We start from the raw sequence: 17,697 nt of genomic DNA on the forward strand, positions 1-17,697 counted from the left end.
ACAGTTTGCGGGAGAACGGAAACATAACGCCAAGAGTGATTAGTCACAGCCAACAAATCTGATTATAAAGCAGTGTTGGATAACACTGCTTTATAATCGCCCTGCTTATTTTAAATGTCTGAACATCTTATTATATAATGAATAATAATAGCAGTGCTCAAACTAATTTGCTTCAAATCTGCCTCTTTGTCAGTGTTTGAGATGATTTTTCTCATGACAATGTGATTCAGTTCCTTCGAGCTGCGGACGAGCAGCCTTGCTGTAGGTGACACATGGTTTTTCATTCATGTCAGACAGTCATGAGCAACATCAGATGCACATCTACTGTGGACTCAAAAGGCAAGTGAGCTCTGTCCACTGCAGGAAGTGCTGTGCATGCTTCCTGTGGCTTCACTGCCATCTCCCTCAAACAAAGAATTCACAGTCATCTTGGAATAATCCTGTCCTTTCACTCCTTAATTCTGTGTGCATGTGTGTGTGTCGGGGGAGATAAGCGCAGGTCTGGGTGCTGGGGAATTCCTGCCAAAACCATGAGGTCACTACTTCTCCTTAGTAGCCCCAGCAGGAATTTGAGTTGTTGAAAGAGTGGAATGGAGATGAGACAGAACCACAAGTGTTAATGGGTTGTTTCACTGATAATTAGAAGCAAACATTTTTTTCGATCTCCTCTTACTTTTCATTTCAAATACAACAATAAATGCCACATGTACTATACATGTGGCGTTTATTGCTGTAAGTCTGTCAATGTAAGTTGTATGTAAGATGTAAGTATTTATATTGCACAATTTAGGATGCACTGATTCAGTTTCGTGTGTGGTCTACTGGGAGCAGTGATGATTGTAAAGTCTGACAGCAGCAGGAAGGAAGGACCTGCATATCTCTCCTTTACACATTGTGGTTGCAGCAGTCTGTCACTAAAGTAGCTGCCCACTGCTGTCAAATGGTCCTGCATGGGGTGGGACATGCTCTCCATCAGGGATGATATCTTAGCCATCATCCTCCTTTCTCCCGCCACCTCTCGCGGGCAGAGGGGGCATCCTATGACAGAGCTGACCTTCTTAACCACTCGGTTAAGTCTGAATTTCCTTAAGTATAATTTTTGTTGTTTTTTGTAATTTGGGCAAACCGGCCATTTAGCATTAGCACTGTAAAGAGCACATGTAAAGCAGACAGCTGCGTCTCCTTCGTCAGACCTACCACAGCATTCCTCCAGCTGTGCCATGCTCTTCATGTGTGATAGAAAGAAGGTTTTTTAATGGCACCACACAGGCTGGTATGCATCATATTCAGGCTTCTCAGCCACATTCTCGTTAACCTTGCATTCTGCTGTGAGTATGCAGTGGTTATTGAGACGGCAAGCCTTCAGATGCTTTGGTTGCTGTGGGGAGGGGAGGCCACACATAATTATAGTGTAATGTCAATGCTGTTGTTGTTCTTTGTTGGCTTTCTCAGGAAATGTATGCATAGTGTGATGTTTCATTGTAGCGTCCAAACACATTGTGTGTCCCATGTATGACATGGTACTGCAGCACAACATGCACATCATACAGTGATGGTTTGGTTGGATGTAAGGAAATCCAATCTTGCATTGTTTTCCCATCTATTCTATATTGAGGATGCAGAAATTTTAATTCATTTAAGTTTTGTACCTGCTTTAGGAATTATTTCTTATGTGGATGCATAGTGTTTCTAAAAGTCTGGTAAATTTTGGACATATGGACGTATTTCATGTCACTCTTAACACTCTTAACACCATAAAAGAAAAAGTGATGTAAAAAATATGTAAAAAACACTTAACAAGGACAGCATGTTGCAGCAGATTACTTATATCACAGTACTTTGCTACTCTGTCTAAAATTCCCTCATTAAATGTTATACGCATGATGTAAAGTAATATTATATACTGTATATCAGATATTCTGAGCGAATACTACGATGAAGAGTTGATCCCTTTTACATCAGAGACAGCTGTTGCTTTGGTGCAGTCATGTTACGAACAGTGTCGTGCAAGGAACTGTCAGAGGTGTGCAGTTGATTAGAATTTTACCCAGGGGATTATTGAGTTGGTATACCAAGTACTTATGAGGTCAAGTGAGCAAGCGCTTAGCTCAATAATCTTTAATTCCCTCTCTGATGGGCTTTTCTTTGCACTTTCTACACACGAGAAGAGCTCCTGTTATTTTAGCGGCACTTGAAATTACCATGAAAAGCCTCCCTTTGAAACCTGTCTCATTTTGAAATAAATCATTATAAAAAATATTGAAGTTGTCTAAACCGCGGTATTAGTTTAGACATTAAGGTGTAACCAAATGCAGCAATCTTTTAAAATGTGTTTAATAACAGAGGAAACAGATTCTCAACTTCACTCTGAGAGGCTCTGCTCTGTTTTGTTGTCATTTTGTAACAGTCTAAAAAAATCAATTATGAAAAGGTGCTTTTGGCTGCTAGATTTCACAGCCAGTCACTCAATCAGACAGCATCAATCCCAGAAGTCACTCAACCAGCCATCAGCCAAACTTCTAACGTGCTATGTTGGCAGTTCTTTAGAAAACAGCCATACAGATAAAACCCCAGTTAGTTCTGCTTGGTATTTTTCTTCCAGGCTTGGGCAGTTAGAAAGTTAGAGTGGCTGGCTTTGACCTCCTTTCGAGCTCATCTGACGGAGAGCGAGGGGAGGAGGTAGACTGGAGGGAAAATAAATGTCCTGCTGGGGAGGCCAGCCAACATTCCTACATCACTTCCTCATCTAACATCTGGCAGTGATCAGGGCAGGCAGAGAGAAAGAGAGGATGCATCTGACTGGCTGGCTTACTGTGCATTTCCAGGCGTAGACAGTGAGGCATCACATTGCAAGACCGCCCACTCAACCTCATTCCCCCTACCAGCAAAAGAAAATGAAGCAAGATGGAGTGATTTGATTCAGTGTCTCTCTCAATGTTTACACTTTGTCTGTAACTCTACTGTATTCCTTCATTGCTTCATCAGTTCTTTCATACATTGCGACTGTTTATATCATGTTGCAAAGAAACAAATATTATGTGTTTGCCTGCCTCTGTGATTTTAAATGAAACAAGAAAATAAGCATTTCCATCTTTCTCCTTTCTCAGGATGGCCTAGCTGTGTTGTGTTGTTGGCAGTCTATCAGCAGTGAGCTACCTGGACCAGAGGTGTGTAATAGAACTTACTATTTGCAAACTTTGAAACTCCTTACTTGCATTTGTATTTTCTTGACACTAAGTTAAGGAAAAAGAATGGTCTTCAAACCTTAGTGCCACGTTTGCAAATATTGCAATTTTCTCTCCTCTAAAAATGCTATTATTTAATTTGCTTTTACATATTGCAAGGTGCACTCTGATAAGGGAACAACGATGGAATGTGTTTACTTTAACCCCACAAATATGCAGCAATCAAATAAATTATTGTCTTTCCATTGTTTCAGAAGAGAGAATTCCCTTTATATTTCGATCCCTCCTTGTAAAAGTCTTTTTTTTTAAAGAGCACTGTGAAATGGTGCTTAATTGGTTCAATAAAACAAGTGTTCCTGCAGTTGTTTCATATATTCATAATATCCTAAACTGTTTCAGACTTTCTATATGTATGTTTGTGTTTTTTAGATGATATGATTCTGAGACAGAGGACTAATCTTTGAATGTTCCAAGTAGATGGTGTATTTGAAGAATGGGTCTTTATATAGATATTTTAAAATGATGTGAGGACAAATGTGGCAGAGTATCATCATTTGAAAGCAGTTTTACAGCTGGTGGATCCAACTCTGTTTATAGAAGTACAGATTAGCTGACCTACTGCTTATTTGCTTCTGTCCCAATAGGTGTGTACCAGAGGCAGCAGCAAGTTGCAGAGATGAGTGTGACCTCCTGGTTCCTGGTGAGCAGCGGGGGAACTCGTCACAGACTCCCCCGGGAAATGATCTTTGTCGGCAGGGATGACTGCGAACTCATGCTACAGGTAGGAACACTTTATACAGCAGTTTCTCCACTTACATCTGCTTTAATAAACCAGATGTAATTGTTGCATTTTCCCTCTTGTTCCTTCTGTATACATTTATGTCTTTAGTAAAGAAAGAATAGCAGTCTAATAGCAGCTGAGACTTAGTAAGTTGCTAAGTTTTAAGTTAATTTGATGACCTGTAAACACATAGAGCCTGACACTTATTAAGGGGTTCCTCTTAGTTACATAGATAACCTACTGACCTCACAGTACTTGGGTTTAAAAATCTGTTTACTGAGTCTGACTGAGCACACAACAGTAGAACATGTATACATGTCTTCATGTTGGTGTGTGTGTGTGTGTGTGTGTGTGCCTGTGTGTGTACTACAGTGGTGGTGTCTGTGCAGCTGTACATACATCCAGGGAGACCACGTGTATGCTCATGTGCACCTCTCTGGTCACTGTGCTATTAATAGAAAGTGGGGCAGATACCTCCTGAGTTAGATCTTATCTGCCTGAGTCTGTTGTAGTGGGTAGAGGGTGCACCCTCTACCCACTACTAATGTCTCTGTTATGACATTAAATGCTGAGAGATGTTTTTACTGGTACCAGTGTCTGTCTGAGAGTCTGACTGTCAAGAACACTTTCAAGTTAGTCTCACTGATATTTCTTCATTTTGAATGTGTTTGGGAGACTATTGAATTAGATTTCTCCTGAGGTTTCTGCTGTCTGTGTGATACTTTGTGAAAGTGTTTAAAATGTGTAGAACAGTGTCATTATTTTCGAAAATAAATCAGGCTCTATGCCCTCTAGATACAGTTCAGTCCCTTTGGTCGTATTGATCCTTACAGTATTGAATCCAAACTTCGGAGATATGTAGAAATGTAATCCATTTATGGAGGCTGAAGCGTATAACTAAATTATAAAAGCATAAAATATATATTTATTTTGTGAACGAACGGTAGTTCCTGACTGATTAAAGTTAAATTTTTTTAAAATCTAAGTGTGCAGTTTGGTTACTTTTTTAAATTAAATTTTATATGTCATAAGTTGGCTTTACTTAGATCATATGCTCTTCAGTCAGTTTCCTATGGTATTATTTGGTTGTTTTAAAGTCTATGTTTGATGCTGAATTTTATGAATAAACAGAGAAAAAACTATTAAGGTAACAGACTTTTATGTTTTGATGTTCCAGTGTTAAGCCTGTCAGCTATGTTGCTCACACGGTCTTGATGAGGATGGCACAAATTTGACTGAGTTTTGAAATATTGTGAAATGTGAACTCTTTGCACCCTGCTGGTGTCACAAAGACACATGTTTGCATACAGAAATACTTGCTGTTCTGGAGCTTTTGATCATATAATATAATCTTCTGTCCACTTGTGGTGAGTTTGTTATGAACTTTCAATCGCAATTAAAAAGATACTACCTATGAAGACATGTTGCAGTTAAAGACAGCAGGACTCTGTGTCTAACGTTGACTGTGCTGCCCTTTCAGTCTGCTGATTGCTAAGTTTTTATTAGTTTCCAGCTGGCCTAAATCCTCTCACAGTCCTGTTCTTTGATGAGGAAACACAAGAGAGAAGTAATATGGGTTGATTACTGAAGCATGTAGTCTTTTTTTCATCCATATTCTCTGATATGTCTCAGATGAGTTGAGGATCTACTGCTCCTGCATGTGTACATGTGTGTGTTCTTGTATTCTTACCCTTGTGATGTCTTTGGAAAGTTAGAAAAATATGGAAAATCTTTCAAATTGACCATTTTTTTTGGCTTTGTGTGTCTGTTTTGTGTAACTTCTTTCAGTTGTCTTCCATGTGACTGGTTTATTGAGCCAAGTCCTCGTCACATGGCTAAATGTTAAGGGCTGCTTGTGTCGTGCACGACATAAAACACAAACACACACACTCACGGACAGAATATCAAACTTCAAATGATTGTATGACATGAGAATTATCACCCCGTAACTTGAGTGGTCTGAGTGAGTGTTGTGTAAATGTTTTGGTGTCATCTCAAAGAATTCTCCTGCAATGGCATCAGTGGCGCTATTTCTAAGCTCTGGCCTCATGATCAGAATAGATTCTTACTTTATTTATTTATTGAAAAGGAGAAGGGGTGTAATAAATACAGGAACATAGTCTCCATGATGTCAGTCTGACTCATGTAATATATTTTTTCCTCTAGGTAATAATAAACTGGATATAGGAAAGTCATTGAGGCTGTTGGAGCTCCTTCTGTCTCTTTTGTCTCATAGCTCAACTCCTCTGCAGTGTGTATGTGTTTGTGTGTGTGTGTGTGTGTGTGTGTGTGTGTGTGTGTGTGTGTGTGTGTGTTTCTTGTTTCCTTGATGAATCAAATTTTACTTCTTTTCCACATCTTGTTATCATTTGTCCCTTTTTCACTCCTTGCCTATATGCACAAGATGTGTTTAACTCCTGCAAGTTTCTGTATGCGCTCACTTTGAATACTACAAATGTATTTACTTTGCTGACACCCACCTTTTGGTTATATTGAGCTAGTCCACATCTGTAGTCTAAGTTGCCTCTGCACATACTCAGTTGACCGGCAGTATGTCTGTGTGTAACAGCAGGTACCTCCTCTATCCTGTGGTGTGAGGTACAACAGGCAGCTCAGTTGGTTTCTATCCTGTTTGATCTAGCCTAATCTCACTGATGTAATCTCGTCCATGGTCTGCGTGCAGTCCAGGTCGCTTTTTTGTTTGAACAAGCGTAGTAATAAGATTAAAAGGAAGGATTCATATGCGATTTGAACATGAGATTCACCTCCCAGAATCAGCATCGATTGACTGCAGCACAATAAACTCATCTTTGCCTGGATCTCATTCTGCAAATTACTTGCTTTTTGGTTTTGATCATTTTTTAATTTAATTTTGACAAAGTGCTTCAGTTGCACAAGTCTTTTTAACTGATTTGTTAGATGGTTTGTACATCTTATCTGAAGGGCGTTCCAACAGACTATTGGAGACTGCAGCAAATTTGCTTATCAGTCAATGCATTCTTCTAGAAATGTTTTAAAATTTTGTGACATTGATACAATGAGGGCTATTTGCCAATTCCACAACAGATCTATCTCAGGCCTGCATCATCTTTTTTCATCATACAGAAGGTTGCAGGGTTGGAAGCAATTTATTGTCAAAAGAGCTGATAGGCTCATATCAGGACACTGCAGAAAATCAATACTTTCACCTCCAGTCCTTCATTGTTCCACTGTCCTCCGTGTTTGTGTGTGTGTGTGTGTGTGTGTACAGCTGGGCATCAATATGAAGGTGTCAGTATGTTGCATGCAGTGTCAAAGACATTGAAATTCCTGCTGATATGCTTCAAGCTGATATTATAGAAGATATCAGAGTCAGTGTTATTGGCCAAGTATGTGTACACATACAAGGAATTTGAGTCTGTTTTTTCAATGCTCTCAATGTACTTACACAGGAATAAATGTTACAGCTAAGAACAAGTATGACAAAGCTGAGCATATAAAGGTAAAGAATACACAGGACTATTATGTACACAAGTATGTGAAAAACAGTGCAGTACAGAGGCTGCTAACCATCTTGCATTAAGATATCATACACAGTAACATTTAGGCTTACTGTCAGAAATACATTCTTGACTTTGTATGTTCATACCTTCGCACAGATTTAACATAGCACAGTCTGCTCCTGTCACACACAGCCCTCTAATGGTTTGTGTGAGAAACAGTTGCTGTTCTGCAGCAGAGCAGCACAGATGAAGAGAAAAGCTAGTAATTCCCTCTGTTTGTTAAGAAATCTGGACTGACGACATCTGATCTTCATAACCAGATCTTAATAATCACATCAAGTTCAAAACTGTAAGCATTTGGTTAATGCTCCATGTTTATGTTTTTGTTTAAGTCCCGCAGCGTGGATAAACAGCATGCAGTCATTAACTACGAGGCTGGGACTGACGAACACAAGGTCAAGGATCTGGGCAGCCTGAATGGGGTGAGTGCACAGATAGAAATACTCAAAACAGAGAGAGGTTAGGACAAAGGTAAAAGGGAGAATGAAAACAGGACAGAAATGAACCGAGATGAGAAGGATTTTGGGTGAGGTGAGATAAGGGAATGAGTTTAAACTAGCTGAAGGAGGGGCAAAGGGGTTTAGAGGGAGATGGATCAAGACTGCAAAGATGGAGAGAAATTAAGAGGCACAGAGGGAACAAATCAAACACATTCAAGGTCAGAGCTGATTCTGAAGGGTTAGAGGTTAACTTATTATTTGGCAGTCAATATGACCTTCTATTTTTCCACTGCTAATCAATCACTCTGTCAATAAAGATTTTTATCTCAATTGGAATTGGAATCTCAACCTAATTATGCAAATCACAACTTAAGGGCCCAATCTTTGATCAGTCTTTCATTTTAGATACACTTCATTTCTCTCTTTGTAACATTGTCCACATGCTGTTAGTCATGTTTAGCGAAAAGCACTCAGTCACAGCTCACCAGATTGGAGACGTACTGTATGCAGCATGCCCCCCACATCCTCTCCAGTTCTCAGACAGGAAGCCAGAGTCAGAGTCACTTCCTGCTGTGTCATTAACCATCCAGCTCTTGGCTGGATTCAGTGGAAGTTTTGTCCTGCTGAGTCAGTGGATATATAGAGATTTGCCACAGTGGTGAGTAAAAAGCAGTGTTTGGGCACTGTCCAGTGACCATTTACTGTCTTACTGGAGGTGTTTGGTTGCTGCTTTGTTAAGCTGTCACGAATTCATCTCACTAGAGAGGAGAAAGGAATGTTCTATTACAACAGCAGTGCAAGTATTTGAATTTCATTTGCAGTTCAGTGACACATGATCTGTCTCAGAGCTGCATAGTAGAGGGAGGGGTGAATGGGTGGAATGGAAGTGGGAGAAAGTCATAGACATGCATTGTCATGCTTAGGCCTGGCTGTGCCCACTGATTCCACTGTTCACCATGGCTTCATGCATAATCGGATATCACTAACCACATGGAGCTTTAACATTACTGCCTGGCAACTGTTACAGCTGCCAAAATCCTGAAACCAGAAATAAATATCTGTTTAACATCCAAGCAGTAGTTGTTATTTCCTCTTGAAATTGAACCATCAATCACCAACCAAAATTAATCAGCAACTAATTTACTAAATTGTTTTTTGTAATTTTTCAAGCAAAAATGCCCAACATTCTCTTGTTCCAGCTTCAGGATTTACTGTTTTTCTTGGTCATATATGCAAGATATCTTTGGGGTTTGGACTGTTAAGTTGTGTTCTGTGCTTCCATTGTCTAATTTCTTGCACATGGAAGCATCTTAGAAATAATAGATATTTTTTTGTTATTAAAGAATAGATTTGAACTCTTCCCATTCAAACATGAACTGTAGTTTATTTAATGTTTATTTTATGTCATTAAAATAATAATGGTTTATTGTTACATTTGATTGTTTTTTGTCTTGCCTTCTCTTCCCGCTGTAGACCTTTGTAAATGATGTCCGCATCCAGGAGCAGATGTACATCACTCTGAAGTTGGAGGACAAGCTGAGGTTTGGATATGATATCCTTTCACTTTCCTTCTAAAAACATGGTGAACAGCCAACTCAAGCCCCCGTATTATTATTTGAATTTCTACCTTATCTTCTTTTACTGTGTACTATATAAAGATTATAGAATTTACAGCTTGCAGGACTAAACTCCTATCATGCCTAAAGTGTATGTGTGTGTGTGTACATGTATTCTAATTGTGCCCGGTATTTCCTTAACCTGTCTGTCTCACATACCAACCTGTTCACGGTGGTGAGAGGAGAGCTCACTGTGCCTGAGGAGGCTTTAAAGGTAAGCACACACACATACACACAGAATGTACCCTAACACACACCACCAAGTATCGATGTTCACCATAATACACAGTTGTATTTTACTCCTTAAATCGCTACCTGCTGTTTCATTTCCTCATCCTCCTTTAGCATGAAAAGTTCACCAGTGGCCTCCAGCTCAGTAAGAAGCCGTCCAATGGTGAAACTACTACCACCACAACCACAAGCAAATCTCCTGCCAAGACCCCAACAAAGAAGTCCCCCAGTGGCAGCACCCTAAGGCCAGTGGAGGGTCGAGCAACAGATGGGGTCACTTCCTCCAAGGAGCAACAAACTAAACCTGTGGACACTCACAAAGCAGAGGAGAGGATAGGAGGTAAGAGGCAGATCATAGAGGAAATTGTGACAATACTACAAATGTGAGCTGTCTCAGAAATTGTTTTTTGGTGTCTGCTGTGCATTGTTAGTATCTAATGTTTTATGTGTTAAGGCAGTTTGCTCTGGTGATTTGGTGTTTAGATGCATTTACTGCTATTGCGAGGCCACTTGCTTCTTATTTTACTTTAAAATATACAAACAATAGAATTCAAGTTCAACAGTTCAGAAATGGTCACAGGGTGGTGGATCATATTACACCACAAACAAGCCGGGCTTAGACTGCAAGTGTTTTGGACCAATTTATCCCCAACTCACCTGTCCCAGCAGACTCATCACCACCCCGATAATTTCACACATGTTTTATATTCAGAGCTGTTGACTATCACTTCAGTACTTTCCCAGCCAACGAGAGAGACTGCAAGGAGATTGAGCAGCTGACGGTGTTGCCAAGCAACAGTAAACATTCTAGCCGTGAAGTCATGATAGCAAGCATAGTAGATCTCATCTCTAATTCTCACTGAAGTATAGACAACCCATGCTGACCACATTTCCCCATACATTTTCTAATCCAGACTGGTTTAGCCTTCTGCCTTTATTTATTTATTTTTTTACTGCAAAGAATTACTAAAGTGAGTTGTCGTACCCTCTTAGTTTCCATTTAGTTTACATCTGCTTCCACATGAGATCACGTGAGACAGATTAGTGGGATGGTGCATTGTCACAATAATCTCAATAATATTTTTTAGGGTGTGTGATACACCATTATTTTCAAATCTTGTAATGTGTTCATGTTTGAGATTAGAGAGAGAACATCTGTGAAGTTTCTCAATGTGCGTAATGCAACCCGATTTCAAAAATCGGTGAGGATTTTAAAACTTGCATAGTCTGAGCCCAGTTTAAACCTTTTTAATGGCTTCACTGCTGTATAATAACCTATGGAACAGTATTTTAAGCAATGTTCTAATACTCTGTAAATACTAAAATGTCACCTTTTCAACACCAAGTATTTGAATGTACTCTGCAACCTCCAAAGAATAGGCTTCTCTGTATTGCATTCATGCACTATAGGTGGAGACATTTGCTGGTCTGCATTTGTACTACGAAGAAACCTGAAAATTGCATCACATATGTTTTTTTAAGAAGCATGTAAGCTTTTTAAGATGAAAAGAATACCCATTTTCACCAAGAATAGGTTCAGTTAAGTGTGGTGGGGTTTTATCTCAGGCCAGTAGGGGGTGGACATGGTCACCAGGGAAAGGGCTTTAACCACTACATCAAGATGTAGTTGCTTGTTTTAACATAAAGGTAGTTTAGGTCTGAGGGTGTCCATAATAATTGCTATCACTGACCAGGCTAGGGTGCCAGCAGGGGTCCTGGTTAAGCTCCTGATGTTGAAACAAGGCCACATGGGGCTTGTCTTATTGCACAGATTAAGCAGTAACAGGGTCAGAGTGTGTGCATAATGCAAACCCATATGTCAGCACTACTTTTCTTAAAATGCAGTAACATTCACTGACACACACATATATTTCCACATTTGGACCAAAAACAAGCAAACATATGCATACTGTGTTGTCTGTCTCTCCATCTGCAGCTCATGTGTTAAATGACACCCCTCACTGTGGTTCTGCAGATGTTGCTACTGTAATACCAGGCCTCACCCAGATATTATATACCACACAGTGAGCATACATTTAGTTGCTTTTACATAGAAGACCCCTTCTTACTGCACGCAGTTTGGTAAAAAGCATCTGTAATTATCTGGATATACTGTGATTAAACTTACATAGCTCAGGATATGGGGTACTTAAAAGAAAAGTAGGTAAAGAAAGAGGATAAAGCAGGAAGAGGTTAAGACAGGGAGGGTGCGTCCTGTGGTACAGTGCTGCTCCAGTTCAAATCCAGCTGGAGACCATTGTTACCTACCATTCCTGTCTCTCTCAACTGTTTCCTGTCACTTTTCTACCCCGCTGCCAATTTAAGAAAAGAAGTTCCTGTAGGATGCTCGTCCCATGTCAGCTTTTATTCTAATGGAGACAGGGAGGCAAACAGAAAGTTCCTCTTTCATTTAAACTGCTTGTCTCTGAGACTGAGAGGGAGAGAGAGTGCATGATAGACAGTGTGCACGTGTGTGTCCATCCTGCTAAAGTTCTGAAAATAGGTCATTGGTGCAAGACCCGACCAGTGTGGAATTAACACACACATACACAAAGAGCAGATGGGTTCACTTTATGCCATCATGATACAATGAACAGTTTATGCCAGCAGTACCAGAGTATGTACAGTACGCAATAAACACGTTGAACATGGCAGGCCGCAGTAAAAGCTACATTACCGTGTTCTTTCTGCAAGGCTTTGTTAAAATGTGTCTGTGTATGCGCATCTGTCTCAGGGGACGTTACAGCACTGCCTCGTGGGACCCCCCTGTACGGCCAGCCATCTTGGTGGGGGGATGGGGATGCAGATGATGAGAACTCCTTCAAACAAGAAAGCAAGTCATCCAACAAAAAACATGACAGCTCCATTTCAGGTAGGACGTTTTTTGATTTTGAACTTCCAACTACAGCACTATCACACACATTTCTCCCCCCATTATAATTCAAGCATGCGGTGTAGAAAATGATGGTTACAGTGGTTCAAATGTCTGACAATGTCATGTTGCCCAAACATCAGTGAAAGCTGGTTGATTGTCAAATGAAGCCTCTGTATTTGTGACATTTTACCACAGATTTTTGAGTAGTTTAAAGGTAGACTAAAGGCTGTAAAAATGTTTTACAAGAAGACAAGAATTTTTACTGCATATATGTGTGTGAATGTACAGAAAAATTTTGTTTATCTTGACTTAAATGACAAAGGCCACAAGACACAGATTTCATGCAGAAATTGATGTAACACTGAAGTCTATTGTAGCCATGTATGTTGTGATGAAACAGTAGAAAATAGCACAATTATCATAGTCAGCCTCTTTACTGCACCTTGTCTGAAAAGGTAAAAATTGCAGCATTTCTTTGTATATATACTATATATGTAAATATATAATATATATTTTCAGCAAAAAGAAAATAATGGAAAATTGTACAGTAGGTATATACTGTATTACTGTATGCTACAAACAATATGCTATGTGATAGCCCACAGATGAAATGCAATGCTAAATTGGATCATGCACTGCAGATTATTTTACCTTAGTTGTGGAATAGTAGCTTGAACTTAATGTCCTCTAATTACTATTCACAGAATTTTATGGTCCACATTTTTACACACAAAACGTGCAAGTTATATTACCTGTGTGTTTTTATGCAGTGTGTAAGTACTTTAGGATAGATTTCTCCTCTAAGAATACACATTTTCACAAAGAATAGGTTCAATTAAGTGTGGTGGGGTTTTATCTCAGGCCAGTACAGGGTGGACATGGTCACCAGGGAAAGGGCTTAAACCACTACATCAAGATGCAGTTGCTGTGCTTTAACATGAAGGCGGTTTAGGTCTGAGGGTGTCCCTGATAATTGCTATCGCTGACCAGGCTGCTGTGCTAGCAGGGGTCCTGGTTAAGCTCCTGATGTTAAAACAAGGCCACATGGGGCTTGTCTTATTGCACAGATTAAGCAGTAACTGAAATGCAATGCTGAATTGAATCTTGCAGTGCAGATTATTTTATTTAGTAGAGAAATAGTCGCTTGATAATAATGCCCACTAACTCAGTTTATTGGAGGACTAATGGCCAACCAGACTGTGTATTTGTATGTGTAACAATGTATGTCCAAGCACACACAAAGGTTTTTTTTCAGAGCCTGTGAGTATAGCTGTTTGCTTGTAATATGTGTGTGTATGCTGACTATTGAAATGGGGGGATCCCATTAACTGGTGGTGGATGGTCAGAGTAACAGGATTAGAGGCTACACCAATAGTAAAAGAGCTCAGCGATGCAAAATCAGTCAGTGCCAGGCTGGTTTAGTGTGGACCAGTGTAGTCAGAAGGAGTGGGGGGAGGTTAATCATACGCAAACATTGGAGCAGACTGAAGAGTCCTCAAATCTCTCGCCACATCTGGATGGATAGTCTGGCACCGTCTTCACCAGCCTGAAACGGAATACTTTGTTCCTCAGCTCTTTTAACAATTGATTATTTTAACTATTTTTTGTTATACCATGCGGAGGATTTTAGCAAATAATTTTTCTGTTAGAGTGAGATTAGAAACAACTGTCATTTTGGAGTAAATCTTTGGAAGCGTGGCAGGGTGATTTGAAACCCTAAAAGCTCTCCAAAAAATCAGGCAAATGGGATTGGGCACTTCAGTCATGGAAGTGGGTGAGTGGAAGGCATTTTGCCCTCTTGACGCATTGGCTTTTCGACTGAGTCTGGATGTTGTGATGTAGGATTTGTTTTGTGAAGCAGCATGCTCCGGGGGTTGTTGCACAGTCTTTTTATGTAGGTTACACGGACTTCAGCATCAAAAGAAGATGTTATCAGTGCACACGCTTTTAAAATTGTATCAGCACGCCCTCTGTATCTGCTCTAATAAACTTTTAACATCAGATACAACAGCGAAGGGGAAGTGAAAGAGAAATTGAGAGGTTCAGGGCAGGAAGCGATTTTGTTGAGAGTGTGTTTTTGTATGTCAGTTAAGTTTAGTGTGTGTCCTTTTCTCCTTCCCAGTGAATAGGCTGTGTTGTCAGAGCCCCCTACCCCCTTCCTTGTGTATTGTCACTCACTCCGATTGGGTTACACCATTGCACCAGCTCCCCCAATCCTCCCAACCCACACACACATACACACAGCGTTCAAACAGGCCTCTCTCTCACTCTATGCTGCAGCGATCATTAGCTAACAACTCTCTAATTCTCCGGTAAGTATAGCTCTCAGTTCCATATACTTTGGAACTTGTACAGGGCTTTTTATTTGAAGCAACTTTTGATTTGTGTGACATCCACTTACCTTGCACTTTATTACCTGTGGCTCTTTAAGAACTATTTGGTCAGTTAACTCTCTTTACCTCTTAGGTACATTAGAATTTGAAGTGAGAGTTTGGAAGCATTGCCAGTTATAAATGGATTGTTGTTTTAAGTTTTGCCACAGTTATTTAAAGTCAGCCACACTTACCTCATAGTAAATGTCCTGTAAGTGTGTTGAATGTGCACATGTTCCAGAGTGTCATTAATCTTTAATGTTGTTTTAATGTAATATTGCTGGTTTTAATTTTTGAATGCTGGAACTCTGTTAATAATAGTAAAGCTGATTCTGTAAAGCCGACTGTAGGTTTTGCATTTATTTAGGTTTTTTATATTCCGACAAAAACAAATCCTGCAGCCCAGTTAGCATTAGTTTGAGCTGTATGGTCTTAACATGAACGGCATTAAACTCCTTCATGAAGCTCATAACTCCACAGACGTTTCTAAGTGCTTCCCAGACAAGTCTTGTGACTTATGGTGACATCAGTGGAAGCTGTGATAGTTTTCACACATAGTCGCACTTACTACATGTGTAAGATACAGGAAGTTTAGTCAGTTCATCATGATTTTAAGAAAGGAGCAAATAAAGACCATGTACTTTCTGTGGATTTGTCTGTTTTACATGTTTATTTTTGGAGTTGATAGAGCATGGATGGTAAGTAATACTGTAGTAACACTATTAGATAAAAGTTTTGTTAGCCTTGTTGGCGTGGTGTTACTTTCTAAGCTACGTCGTTGTATCTTAAGCATCATTAACACGCTTGATCAAGATCCAAATATTTGCGCTGTTTAAATCTATGTCGTAAATCTTCCCAAAGTTGCAGAGCAGCTTGTGCTGGCAACCGCACATCTTGTTGCAAAGACAAGTCCAAAGAGATTCTTTAATACTTCAGTTTAGTTGTTTTTCACAGGTAATTATATTCTGCAATGGCAGTTTCTCTGTCTTGCTCCTTATTGCAGATTGCCATATGCTCCTACATTTGCTCTCCAAAAACGAAGCAGATGGCCCCTCTAATTTTTGAAAATATCATTTATCATATTCAGGTCCCACAGAGGCTGTGTTTGTTAACTGGAACGGACGAGAAAATAAGTGCTCCATATTGTGAGTGCCCCAAAGCAGGTTTTAAAGAGCTGCACCAGCACTTCTTGTCCTGTGTGACTTACATGACATGTGTGCATTTGTTTGTATGTCTTTATCAGAGACCGACAGAGACAGGACATAGGCCATATGTGTGAATGTTGCTGTAGTATTTGTTGTTTATAGGTCTCCATCCTCCCCCCAAATGAGACAGTAATTCTGATAAATGGTAAAACACACTTGCTGAAGAGAGGACCTTAATTGAATTGGTCCATTTTAGGCCTGGCTTGACGTTTCATTTCTGACTTTTGATGATGAATCCCCTTTAGCATTTGGATGCTGTGTTATTAAACTAATAAATGATTTAGAAGGAAGATTTAGAAAGAAGCTGTGACGGACTTGTGACTGCTGTATTAGTTGTACAAGAGTTTAATGAAAACACATCATATAGCACTTTTCATTATGGACATTACACTGTTTTGTTATACAAGTCATACAGATCTGTTATATATAACCTGTTTAAATGTTTTAAAATAGTGCTCATAAATATAAATTTAATTATTCTTATCAGCATCTTCACGTGTTTTCCAACCTCAGACAGCAAAGAGGCTCGTCGAGGGGAGAAGGCTAAAGAGGACAACCTTCATGCGTCCTCCGCCCACGATTCCAGTTACTTTGAGATCCCTACCAAGGAGGGACACATGGCCAATAACGGCATCCATGAGATTCCCACCAAGGACACAGAGGGCACTGCCACACACACCACTACAGGTGAAGTAAACATTTCATTTATTCTGATGATTTTTATGCCTCCAAGCCAGTGACAGCTCCCAGCTTGGGATAAATAAAGTATATCTATCTATCTATCTATCTATCTAGGTTCTCGGGTTGTCCAGCCGTCTGTCCATCCCATTCTCTTGTAAACCCCTTGAGGGAATTTCTTCTATTTTGGCCAAATATTGGCTTGACTCAAGGGTGAACTAATTAGATTTTGGTGGTCAAAGGTCACTGTGACCTCACAAAACACATTTTCACCATAACTCACAGCATAAAATGATGAAGAGATAACATTTAATATCAAAAGGGTCAAAACTGAACTTCACAGTGATATCATAATGTTAAGCAAAACACTTTGGCCATTATTTAACACCATAACTCAGGGACAGAAGGGGAGACCATATTTCACATTTGGCCAGATACTGAATTTTTGGAGCTTCCTTGCAGCAACATCCATTTTTGTAGCATTGTTGTCAACCACAAGCTCATTGGTTTTGCTAATATTAAGCTTCGGGTGACTGTCATCAGTCGTCAGCCCTCTGTACTCAATAATCTCTAAGTGAAGACAACAAATTAGTTTGGAACATTAGTAATTGTACATTGACATCGTAATTATTGTACACGTCAAACCAGCCTTTCTGAAAAATGTGTAAGAACAAAGAGACATTAATTTACAACACAAAAAAAGGAAATGGCCACTGTTTGTTCAGCACAAACGGAGTAGCAGTCATTCTGAAACAAAAACAGCTCATTTGAC

General features: G+C 39.7%; 1 protein-coding gene across 5 annotated transcripts in view; it reads left to right on the top strand.

The window, feature by feature from the left end:
• Window positions 1–17,697, top strand: part of cep170aa (centrosomal protein 170Aa) — a 42,381-nt gene that overhangs the window by 6,975 nt on the left and 17,709 nt on the right. For 4 of the 5 annotated variants that reach the window (XM_041947088.1, XM_041947090.1, XM_041947089.1 and 1 more), the window contains exons 2-9: window positions 3,108–3,167; window positions 3,830–3,966; window positions 7,841–7,930; window positions 9,422–9,500; window positions 9,720–9,778; window positions 9,910–10,135; window positions 12,530–12,667; window positions 16,761–16,934. In XM_041947088.1, the coding sequence (XP_041803022.1) occupies window positions 3,862–3,966; window positions 7,841–7,930; window positions 9,422–9,500; window positions 9,720–9,778; window positions 9,910–10,135; window positions 12,530–12,667; window positions 16,761–16,934 (871 nt within the window). In that variant the 5' untranslated portion in view covers window positions 3,108–3,167; window positions 3,830–3,861. Of the gene's footprint in view, window positions 1–3,107; window positions 3,168–3,829; window positions 3,967–7,840; window positions 7,931–9,421; window positions 9,501–9,719; window positions 9,779–9,909; window positions 10,136–12,529; window positions 12,668–14,873; window positions 14,983–16,760; window positions 16,935–17,697 lie in introns of those variants that run through there. The other variant, XM_041947092.1, reaches the window with a different exon arrangement.

The sequence above is a fragment of the Chelmon rostratus genome, chromosome 11 (genome assembly GCF_017976325.1).
Source record: "Chelmon rostratus isolate fCheRos1 chromosome 11, fCheRos1.pri, whole genome shotgun sequence".
Lineage (NCBI taxonomy): Eukaryota > Metazoa > Chordata > Actinopteri > Chaetodontiformes > Chaetodontidae > Chelmon > Chelmon rostratus.